Consider the following 12,451-nt stretch of genomic DNA (forward strand, 5'->3'; position numbering starts at 1 on the left):
AGCCTCTGCATTTCATTTGATGTACTTGTGTGATGTCTTCCTACAGAAGATGTAGAGACGGATGGTTTTCCAGGTATGGCGCCTCTCACATCGTGCGCTGGCTTTACAGACGCCTGCAGGAGCTGTCGATAAAAGATGAATATTTTTACTTAACAAGCGAATAAACTCAATTGCAAAAAACAAAATCATTTTATAATTGCCAAAGGAAGTTAAATTTGGCTTTAAAAAATCATTCTAGGAGTGTTTCTTTGATGCAGGGTTAAAATACGAGCTTTCACAGAAGCGACATGTTAACGTGATCCAGAACACATCCTTGTTAGTCTGCCCGTTCCTCTGCCAATCGGACTGATAAAATAGCTGCTAAACTGTGATTTTTCCCAAGATTTGAGGATAAAATGGGGGAATGGAAGACAAACGCCGACGCCTCGGTCGAGGAATTTCTTCTTGACACATTTGCTGTTTGTTTGATTTTCTGCAACTATGTTGTTAGTCTGCAGTTTATCTGCAGTATACGAGTTTACTGGGGAGAGCTGGACACCTTCAAAACAGAAACCAAAGAAAACACTGTAATATTGACAAGCACAGCACATTGATTTTACCTTTTGAAATATGTACTTGAAGACTGCACAGCGCCTTTTCAGTATTTATAGAAAAGTAACAGGGCTGGTGTGAATCTTTTACAATTACAATGGAGATCATAGTCCATTAAACATGTTTTCGAGAGCCTTTCATTGTGAAAGGAATGATTTCTCTATTCCTTGACAGTATTTCTGTAGACTTGAACGTTATAAACAGCAGCTCAGTTGGATTGAGCAGTTTTTCTTTTTTTTTTCCCCCCCTTAATTCTTTTGAAGTTGCAAACTTTTAAGGAAACAAAACAAGCACAGAGACATCCCACACATTTTCAAAAACATCCTAATTTTGCTTGTCAGTTGTAACTTGCGACACAAGAACACAGGAGATGGACCTTGAAATTACTTTTGCCATCTCTATAGAACGGCATTAGCATTTGAAAAACCGACATTAGGCCAAATCAGGAGAGGCTCATTCAAAGGCGCATGAAAGGCAGCGCCAAGCCGAAAAAAAAAGAAATCCTACCATAATTCAAGAGAAGGTCTGTTTATCCACCTGCCGCAGTGTAGTTCATGGATATTTCTCAGTTTCTTTAGGAGACTTGGGTCTCTAATGATCCCAGCATGTCTCACCAGTGTATATCTTACCCCAAGCAGTGCGCTGTGTGGACTCCCCCCGTGCGCTCGCAGGGGCTCAGAGCTGCACTGACCACTTCATCTTGTGGGATAAAACCAGCCTTTCAGTCTCCTCTCAAGTCCCAAGGAGGCGCACAGGTGGGGGGTGCGGGCATAGGGAGGTGGGGGTAGCCGTGCCGAAGTTCCAAGACTGAAACCTCAAAGGTTAAGACTCCGCCACAGGTGACACACATGACTGCCGCAGCCATGCGTTTTTTTGGCTTATACAGTCTCGGATAAATCATTCATACACTGTTCTCAAAAAAAGCCTTTGTATTGCTTTTTAAATGTTTGCAAGGAAGAGGTATTTATGGGTGGAAAATTTTGAAGGTTACAGCCTAAAAAAATTTACCCTGCTTACACAAAGTTTTGTTGTGAAAAGGCAGAAACTTCCATTGCATGGGAGTGCAATGGAAGTTTTCCCTCTGCCTCAGTGTAAAAGGGTGAAAATGCTGTTAATTTGCAACATGGCAGTAGTGAATAGTTTTCCTGCACGAGTAGATGCACAGTAAATGGAGCCCTCCAGAGTTTCATGACTCCCAGTTCTCCCTGGGACTTATAACTTAGCATGTTGTTAGCGTCTTAGCCTAGCATGCTAACCACATCAGTTTCAGTGTTCTGCTGTTCCCATATAAACAGACGTGGTTTTTGAAATGCTGGGAAACTTTTTTGAAACGGAATCGATGCATTTCCACTTGAAACATTGTGTAAACAAGGTCTCATACACATTTGATTTGTTCGATAACCTGCAGCCTCAGCAAGTGTGAGGGACCTCTGTACCGAAAACCCACAACATCCTGGCATCTCCTCCTGCTCGTCCGCTCACTCACCGCCGTGGGACGTCGTCTCCGTTCCCACAAGTCATGCGTCGCATTCCTGTTGGTGGCCGCGGCGTGAACGGCTCGCCAGAGCTACGAGTGCTCAGCGGGGTTGAGGTCAGGACTACTCCTCCGATAAGTGCACGCTCAGTTCAGCTGCTCAGCCCACAAATGCACGTTGTTGACGATGAAATAAACAAGCTGGTACTCATCGCCAAGAAGCTGTGTTAAAAGAATTACCTACTAAACTCACCTTCCCTTTCTTTCCGTGCTATGTTTAGAACAGGAGCCCTGCAAAAACTTGGCTGATAAAGTGACAGTGTTGCCACGGGTGCAGGCACAGTGGTAATTATATATCTTAGTGGAGTCATGAGGGGTTTTGATTTGACAGTGCTGTAATGCAGATTCTGCTGTGCTCTGCTTAATATCTCTATTTTTAGACGCCTCGGTGAAAGGTGATAGGCTCCCTTTAGTCAACTGGCGCATTCGTTTCAGTGTCCAGCGTTCACGCAAGCGGCGCTGATAAAGTTGGTCATTTGTGCTGTCGACTACGGCAGCCTTAATTGTGCGCATTCGCAGCAAAATACTGGCCACTGGCTGTGCCTGTGTTTTCACTTTAATTACTCACACTTGTAGTCTGATTAGAGATTTTGCCTTCCGGGTGCCGAGGTGATGTAACAGCGTAAAATGCTTCGGCGTGTGTATTTTAGCAGACTAAATCCTGAGCTTGGGTGATGGGATGTGAAGCAGAAATACTGATTTTTTTTTTTCTTCTTCTTCTTCTTTCAGTGCTATCTGGTTTGAAAGTTGCTTTTTCAGAGAGTATACTTAGGCATTTTGTCAGCCCAACGCGGGTGTTGGCCTGAAAGCTAACTGTTCTGTATTTGCGGTCCCTATTGACCAAAGAGAATTTTTTTTTGTTTTTTGTTTTTTTTATCTGTTTTTTTTTTTTTTTTTTTTTGGCCAGGTCTTTCATCGCCCAGCAAATGTCAATAGGAGGCTCCACAGGGTAGTAGCATCCATCTAACCGGCTGTCTGCGCTGTCAGTTTTATAAGCTATATGTGTCTGCATGCATCACAGAGTGAATGTCAAATGCTTGGTTCAGTTCATCAAACGTGCTTGCCGGACAGTCCATCTTTGCACCATAGATGTTCGGGCCATGTTTTTTTTTCTTTTTTTTTTCATGTCTTTACGGGTCAAACTGGCTTCCAGTAGAGATGCTTTGAGCCACATTTAATGGTTGTTAGCGAACACAGGGGTTCCCGAAATGAAAGTCTACCTTCCTTATTAAATCCTTTTACAGCCATCCAAAGAGGTGAGAGGTGAGTCTGAGGTCACGGTCAAACTCGCAAAAAACTCAATGACTGAGGAAAAAAAAAATGTTAAGTTATGAGGGTGAATAAAGAGGGTTTTTTTTTTTTCTGCCAAACTGAGGTTAAAATTTTTTTATTACATTCTGTCCTTTAACTTGCGCCTGATAAAAAAAAAAAAAAGAAGTGAAAGCAGTGAAATGTTTAATTCAAGTTTTTCGAACCTTGCCTTTTCACACACACACTGTACATTCTGTAACTTAACTGAGCGAGGTGCCCAGCGCCGGCAGAGACATTCACCCTCTGTTAAAGCAATCTGACACTGCATTACTGTGGGTTGCACGGCCACAGAAAGTCTGCATACCCACGGTGGCAATGAAATTCTTTTTATTTGGACAATATGCTTGTTTGGTCCTTGAACATTACAGAAGTATGAGTGTGTTTCGCGCTGAATTTTTCTGCTCTGTATTTGCAGATCTGCCATATGGTCATCCGCTATTTGGCCTATCTGCCGGAACATCCCTGTATTTAGCTTGCAGATTGCATGCATTGTAAAATGCATTTAGCAACTCCCCACACTGCACTCTTGGCAAAGTAGATATTGTTTCCCTTCATATTGCAGTATCAATATAAATTCAATTTATTTTGAGCACTAAATGGCTGTTTGCCCAGTTAACGCTCGTTCATTACAGCTCGCTCGCGCGCGCACGCACACACACACACACACGTACATAACGCCCCACAGGATGGTCGTTTCCCTTCAGCTTCATCCTCAGACAGGGAGCTACACAGTTGTCACCGAGTCTCAGACGCCGCTGCTGTGACAGGCAGTGGATATTTTTCTCCCCGAACACTCGCCACGTATCAGGCAGGGTCATGGCCTGCAGGAGACCCGTGTCTCTAACTGTTCCAGCCAGTTCCAAAGGAGGGCAACATAGTCCCTGACAATCTCCGCCGGGAGGCGTTTCCGTGACATTAGGAAGTCTCCACAGCTCACATGTCCAGGCACCGTACGCCCTCTCCTCACAAGCCTCAGTATGCTGCTTATTCCCTCAGATAAGAGACGTTCGCAGCGGCCCGGCCACTTGTGCAGGAGGAAAGAAAACAAAGAAAGGGAGGGGTTGCGGTAGGGTTTGGAGGGCAAACGCTGCAACCTCGGAGCACTCATGGGATATTAAGCGGGGTTTGCAGCCCTGCTATTCCACTGAAGCTTGTCGGCCTCGCCCTTGCGATCACGCTTCTCTTTTCTGGAACGTGCGTGTCGAGCCAGGAGCTGTCGGAGTTTCTTAGCTGGAATTTCAGTGGAAGCGAAGTCCGTTCCCCTTCACTCGTTTGGCCCGGGGCTCGAAATTATGGAGTCTGTATCCGTAGCCCCTTCTGTGCTACATCAATAGCATATATACCCGTCGGGCGCCCGCATTTTGTGTTTTCATTATGTTTGTCTGTTGCCATGCCGGGGGGGTCAGTGTTTAGTGCCGGCGCCTGGAAGGATCCACTGTGTTTAGATTTTCAAATTTTAGTGCGCAAACTGCCAGTCACGAGCAGCCAACCACCTGTAAATGGCTGACATTCGTCTTGTTTAAAGGGATATTGCCTCAATCCAGATGGTGACTATGGATATGCCACTTCTATAAACTGTTTTATGTCTTTAAGAAAGAAGTAGACGTTATGAATATGTGCCAAGCACAAACAACGCATGTTTCATTGGGAAAAAAATAAACGTTTAGACCAAGGATGAGCTGCTTTCATCAGTGTGAGGGCTGAAAATGTTTAATCTTTGCTGTCAGAGGGGCAGATTGTGGCTGAGTACCTCAGTCATGAGGATATATGAGACTTAAGGTTACAAATATATAGAAAAATAACCTTGAATCGAGTTCATCAAACCAGTTTGTGTGTAATTCATAGCAAATAGTTTTTTATCTGGGAGAAAAAGGGTGATTAGATTCCTTTTCTCCTCCAGTTAACCTGTAAAACTGCAACTAATGAAGTCCAGTGCTGCATGTTACCCTTTTGCCCACGGTGTTGATAATCAGATTTTCAAGGTTTCACATTTAAGTGTGACAGCACTTTTGAGCTATTGTTTGTAGATCCTCAAGCCCCGCTCCGCTTTTTTCATTCATTTTATGTGCTGAAATAATAGGACAACATGGGGATTTTGTATTCAAAGGTGTTGCTCCTGAATATTTCTGATACCCAGCTTGTGCAGCCAGGATCATATGTGAACACCTTTTCTAATTAATTTCAACCTGGTTCTGCACAAAGGAATTTTATATCTATTGTAGATTGTAATCTCTATTCATATTTTTACAGACTCTTTTTGGAGTCCGTGACGCTGTGAGATTGTTTACTGCGCCCCGATATCTTTAAACGCCACGGGAGAATTTGAACGCTGGAGAAACGTTAGCGTCTTTACCTGCCGTGGTGCGAATAGATAAGTCTAATCGCGGCGCCGGATCGCGTTTCACAGGACGTTTTTTTTATTTTGGAGTTGAAAAAAGTATCACCTCGGTTCCCCTCCGTGCCTCGTCAGTATGCAGCCATCACGTTGAACACGCACCTTCGCCGCACCGCTCAGCGTGTCGGAGCGCCGCTCCGGCGTAAGATGGCTGCCAAAAATGGCGCAGTAGTGTCTTTGTTTACGTGTGCGATGCTCCGCTATGTTCCAGTCTAATAGATTGGACACAGCCGCCCCGTGGTCCGGCTCCGGCGCTCAGCACCATTATGACGGAAGTCCAGAACAAATCCGCTTCACATTTAGGTGTCAGCGCCTTGTCATGGAGAGGAGATACCTTTATACCGTAAGTGAATAATGTCCGAAAGGGAATGAGGTGCGCGCTTTTGTACACCGCTGAGCGCTCCCGGTCAGTCTCGGACCGCACTTGGTTGGAGCCTGAGCTCGGAGGTGGAGGGGGGGTACGGGCAGAGTTTTTTTTTTTTTCTTTCTTTCTTTCGTTCTTTCTTTCCTCCTCTGTGTTTTAGAAAAGCTGAAAATGGTCTGTCAGAGGCAATGATACAAGGCGATGTGATGGATGGGTTTGTCTTACTCTGCCTCTCAATCTTTCACTCTTTCCTTCGCCGCCGTTCTTTCCGTTTCTTTTTCTCTGAGGAAAGCCATTATTTCCATCACCCTCTACATTTCAACCAAATTCACTGTATCAGTCCGTGCCTGGCCAAAGGGAAGAAAAAGCCATTCTGTTGGAGTTACATTTCATTTCCCTGCCTTGCACGCACTGTTTCTGATGATTTGTTCATGGCTCGGAATTACAGTGTGATATTATTTTACGGGTGCGGCCAATATAGCAAGATACGGCGGCGACTGCCGTTATTGAAATTTTGATTATGATTAAATTTGTGTACATGCGTCGTCCCCGGAGATAGCCGGGTGATTGCGGAGGTGGCATTGTGTTTTGGACGCATTTAAATGAAACCATAATGGCAGCTCCATGCTGGACCACCAACAGTCCACGAGCCTTCTCGGTCCATCTGTTCGGAAGAGAAAAAAAAAGGGAAAAAAAAAATTAACGGATAAACCTATCAGGGAAACAACTGCGCATTAACAGGCCTGCCTGATTACCATACCAGCTGAGTGATATCACACAACAGTGAACCTCCTCCTTGCTTGCAGTCTGTTGTTTTTATGCTTGTGTGTAAAGAGCTTCGCCATCAGAGGAACACAGGATTTCAAAATGTACATTCTACTTCAGCGTTGTTTTTCTTTTGTTAATGGAGTTTGCATGTTCTCCCTGCATCCATGTGTTTTTTTGTTTTTTTTTTTAATGGCTTCTACTCCCAGTTCAACAACATTCCCAGCGTGTTAGTTTAATTCTGTTTCTAAATTGCCTGTAGCTGTGAATTCTGGGTAGTTGGATAATCAGCTGTGGAAGATTAATGGGATGCATGGACATTTGAAGAGTGTGGTATTTTCACACAACCACAATGCATTGTGTGTTCGATTTAAAACCCTCCTCTTCCGTTTTTTTTTTTTTTTTTCCTCTGCTCCTGTTCATTCTTCCTCCAAACCGCCTTTGCCCTCACTTACACCTCTTTTTCACCCAGAGCTGTTATTAAATCTCATAGCAGTTAGTTGATTTGATCAGTGTGTGCTGTAATGTTGTTTACCCCAATGGGATCTGGGTGTTACAGACATACTCATCCCTCTCTCTCTCTCCCTTTTCTCCCCCCAAGTTGAGCCGTAAAGTAATTTCTCTGGGGAAACTAAAGCTGTCTCTCCACTTGATGGCGGCGCTATATGTTCGGGCTTAGGCACACCAGCCCATATCGCAAGGACCGTATAGCTACAAAGAACTGGAGCTTATGCAGAATGTCAGTGGCTGGTAGGATTTCCTGGCAGCCCTTGCGTTCTTCTTCGTGTTTTTATCGGATTGAACCAGTGCAATAACTCACCCAGGCCCGCGACTGGCTCGAACAAAATGCAAAGGCAAACACAAAGCCGCGAGCAAATGCTTTCTGTTTATTTGGATGTGGATGTTGTGGATAACCCAAAGCAATCAAAGCCCTGAGCTCCGGATCACCACGAGGGCCCCTCCTATATGCACCCACGGCAGATGGCGGCCAGTGGAGAAGAGGTGCCGTTAGGCAAAATAACAACATCCGCTACTGCAGGATGGCAGAACGCACATACAGTGACAGCTGTCAGCTTTCGCCGCGTCCGAGGAAATAGCTGACGGGCCTACCGGAATAAGACTGCTACAGTATCAGCTGCCCAGACCAGCACATAGCAGGACGAGTGTATCTTTCATCCTGATTCATCTAGATTTCTGTTTTGCCTTCTTCACTGCACCGAATGTGGACGTCGTGCTCGCAACCTTCAGAGGTTTGAGAGGAGAATAGCGTACTTACGCTTTCACTGTACGCGCATATGTGAGCTGAAGGAACAGATGGATGGCTCATTCAGATTCTGGGAAGGGCTTTGTGAGGGCATGCTCTACAGTACAACAATCAACTAAAGTTTCACAGGCTGCTATTAAGTTTGTGGATATTTTTAAACCCGGTGGAATCAACCGTAGTGGGAGAGACTGAGCCTTTTTTCAGCTACGTTGTGGAGAGTCCAGTCTTCCCTGAGAGTTTGAGACTTTCATGACTAAGAAGGCTTTCTAAACTTTCTTTCTGTCGCGCTTTAAAAAGTATAAGATTAGCTTAATAATGCAGAAGAACCGGTAGAATCTGCAGGTGTTATCCTTCACTGTCTGACACATGCAAAAATAAAAAATTAAGCAGGGATGTAGCACCTTTATCAATGTTTGAAAAGGTTCATGCATTGTAATATTTATTTATGCAGATGGTGCGTGTGCGCTTGCGTGTGTGCCTCCCTGCGTGTGTGTGTGTGTGTGTGTGTGTTGCAGTGTCAGATTCCACACCTGCAGCATGTGGTCCGCATGCAGGGATGTTGCATATGCTACAAAAAAAAAATCCCTCCCCAGCCTGACAACAAGCACAGAATGGCTTGGCACGACTCAAAAATTATTTATCCAGCTCCCCACCTCTTCTCCAGCATGGTTTTTGTCGAGTCAGAGGAAACCATCTGCTGCCCGGTGATAATGGGCGGCCAGGGAGGAGGGGACTGGAAATAGGGAGCGCAAATAAAATTGAGAGAAAATGGCAGGCGCTGTCCCAGAACCCACAGTACCTTCCTGCCTCCCTGCAGCAAGTCTGCCATCTTAATAAACATCCCGTCTGATACCTCCTGGCTTCCGTACATACGCGTGCGTGTGTGTGTGTACATGTATTTTTCACCTGCTGTGCGCGCATAAACACTAATGTTTCCTATGTGTATGTGTCGGTGTGTGTGTGTGTGTGTGTTTCCTATCTAACCTTGATCATTTTCGAGTCGGGATTGTTCCCGAGCCGGGCTGATACGCTGTCAGTGTGATGGCGCTGACTAAGAACCTTTTTTTTTCTCTCTCTCTCTCTCCTTTACCTGCTGCACTAAAACTGTGACAGATGGATTGTCTTTCAGCGGGAGAGCTCTTCCCTGTTATTTTTTTTTTTCCTCCTCTGTTTTGGGTAAATGGGTGGGAGTACTAATGAGAGAATGTTATGAGGCAGGTGCCGGGCTCAAGGAAAGTAAGAGAGTCAATGCTGCGAGTTAATGAGGAGCTGCCTGTATAGAGAGGGAAGCAAAGCTTGGTTGGAGAGGAATACAGTAAAAGCACACAGCGCGGGGGAAGAAAACGCTCATTAAAACAAATAGTGGGCTATAGAAAGCAACTCCTCACCTTGAAAATGGCCAGAATGTTCTTTCCTCGAGTCTCCAGGGCTCTCAGATGGAATTGAGCGCTTAGGGCATTCTCTGAGTAAACCATTTCAGTTTTCTCTTGTCTGAAGTCGACAGGTTGAGCTGGACAAAAAGACCTGACAGCCCGTCCTCTCCCTTAAACCCAGCCGCATTCTCTCCCTCACTCCCTCTTTTGCCCCCAGCACTAGCAAACTGTCAGATAACTTTCAGTATAGATTTATCAAGCCGGTGACACTCATTGAACTTGTCTGCCGCTGTGAAGTTGTTTATTAGACAGCAGATGTTGCGTTGCTTCAGTAGCACCATGTAATATCTCCGAGTGTTCCAGGCCCCTGTGAGGCCGTGATAAATCTATCTTGAAGCCGGGAAGGAAATCTCTCCAGGACCGGGATCAGTCTGATATGTAAAGCCACGCATTCACTCGCGGATTGTTTGGATGACGCGTTTGCCGCTGTGTGGTCAGCCGGAGCGCCGCCGGGGCCTTTTGTCCACACAGCTGTTGGAATGCATGATGGCGTGCCTGATGAAGTGGACACCGGGTCAGGTGGGGATAATGGAATTGAGGGATAGAGGGGAGGGATGCAGGGATCAGCCAGGGGGACACAGGAGGGGCCCGGCGACCAGGTCTTTTCTATTAACTCAGGAGGCCGGCCGGGGCCAGCAGGGGAATGAGGCCCGGCTCTGCCCTCTCCCTGCCTGGTTGTTAGACCGAGCGTCCAAGCTGCAGATAGGGAGAGGCCAATATTGCTCACAGGTCCAGTGGTGATTGACCCTGTGTTTTCATCAGCCTGTGCTTGCCTGATAACATTTCTTACTCCCCCTACCAGAGCGAAATATTAGAGATGTGGGTGCAAAGAGAAGCTTAGGGAGCTCTTAGTTTGGTTGGGTGAAGTTGCATCGGATTCACCCGCCCAAGACACACGTTGTCAGCCCACTTTTCATTTTCTCCCGTGAAATTACATTTTCTTTTTTCCTCATCCCAGAAAAGAAAGACTTTTCTTGATTTATTCTGTTTGTCTTATTTGATTTCTGCGTTCCATTATTTTCCTTTAGACACAATGTTTAATAAAGTGCAAAATTAAGGTACACAGAATTTCTTGGGATGGATTTGAAATCTCGTTCACAATGAAAGTTATTTGTTAAAAGATAAAAAGAGAAATCTTGGCCTCTCTGCAAAAACTTGAGACTGTGAACAGAAGCCCCCCCTCCCCCCAATTCCCATTACATATAGGCTGTAATCATCACTCACTCACAGTCAATTATACACCACACTCCATCATCACGGCTCACTTCAAGAACTTACAGAACAGTCCAGATTGCTGTGATTCGAAGCTTTTTTTTCCAGTCAAACCATAAAATCAGCGCTCGCATTTAAACCGTAGTTGCTGATAAACCGGTTCTCGTGGTCTTTTATAAACAAGGCGCCCTGCACCAGAGATAAGCAGACACGGAGCGACTGGGTGTTTTATTCATGCACATTTCCTTATTTCCCTCCCATCATGCCCTAAACACCGGTGTTGATCTTGTCACAGGTCTCGGGACTGTCTCCCGGAGACAACCAGACCCCGGGACTCCTGCTTGCTCCGGGGGTGAGGTGGGGACAGACGCCCATCAACCAGCTCACGCCGTGGGATACAGATGAGCCCCCTGCCAAGCAGCACCGAGATGGCGAGCCCAGCGGTAATGAATCAGGCGCATGGCATTTACATACGCAAGTGCACCTTCCAGAAACATTCGCACATCCACCACTTCCACCTGATGAGTTTGACATCATTAGTATGCTCGAACATGGACCACACACCGGGGGTGTAGCATATGAGTGCGCTACACCCCTCCTCCGTCCGGATGCACTAGCATCCAATGCTAATGAGGCATCTTGACTGCTTTGCCCTACATAAAGTACGTGCTTGCCTCCACAGTATGCATACTTTACGTGTGCGATCATGCATAATGTACATCCACAAACATAAACTTTACATAAATCTGCCTAATTATGTGTATAATTACTAAAATGTCAGTGTGATATCAGATAAATTGGAACGAAGGTGTGGAAAACCTGCAACTTTCAGAACTTTTACTCCAGATTCCAGATCTCCACCATCCACACTTTGCTGTCATTTTGTTGTCCTTGTTAATGTTGTGTCGCTAACTGACGGCTGATTTCATCTCGATTGAACCTATGAGAGTGAAACTCTACAAGTTCTCCAAACGGTCTCCACCGGGTCTAATTTAGACGTCGACCTTATTCTATTCGTGCCACTTTAAACGCGCGCAGAGCGAAAGTGGCACTGCACTGTGCACGCGCCCGACATTAACGAGTTAAGCCAACGCTGAAGTTTTTTGCTCTTATTGTAATGAACTCACCCAGAATGGCTCTGCCCTAGAGCTGTTAATTTCCTTCCATTGCTCTGCTGGCCTGTGCCTCCTGCTCATCACAAATGTGCCTCATTTAGGAATAATACTGGCACGGAGCTCGTTCCGATGGAAATTCTGGCTCAACAAATCCAGATTACAGACAGCTGCTTCTCTGCAGCAGCAAAGAATTATGATCAAAACATGTTCCAACCGCTGCTGCCTTCCCCGCTCATCTCCCCTCCTAATTAGAATTCACATAACTTACATATAGATGGGATCGCGGATTAAATATTCAGCAGCCTGATCAGTAACTCGAGGAATGTTTCTTCGCGGAGATCGTTGAGAAAATGGTAGGATACAGTTGTGACGGGAGCGTGCGGAGGTTTCACTCCCTGCCTCCCACCCTTCAGAACACAGCGGCTCCCACACCCACGCTGCAACTCGGTGTAAGGCGCGAGGAGAGT

General features: G+C 45.7%; 1 protein-coding gene across 2 annotated transcripts in view; it reads left to right on the forward strand.

Annotated features, from left to right (window-relative positions):
- Window positions 1-12,451, forward strand: part of klhl29 (kelch like family member 29) — a 223,042-nt gene that overhangs the window by 102,669 nt on the left and 107,922 nt on the right. Inside the window, exons 1-2 of one of the 2 annotated variants that reach the window (XM_030109885.1) lie at window positions 6,014-6,174; window positions 11,165-11,312. In XM_030109885.1, the coding sequence (XP_029965745.1) occupies window positions 6,034-6,174; window positions 11,165-11,312 (289 nt within the window). In that variant the 5' untranslated portion in view covers window positions 6,014-6,033. Of the gene's footprint in view, window positions 1-6,013; window positions 6,175-11,164; window positions 11,313-12,451 lie in introns of those variants that run through there. The other variant, XM_030109884.1, reaches the window with a different exon arrangement.

This window comes from Salarias fasciatus, chromosome 15 (genome assembly GCF_902148845.1).
Source record: "Salarias fasciatus chromosome 15, fSalaFa1.1, whole genome shotgun sequence".
In the NCBI taxonomy this organism is placed as follows: domain Eukaryota; kingdom Metazoa; phylum Chordata; class Actinopteri; order Blenniiformes; family Blenniidae; genus Salarias; species Salarias fasciatus.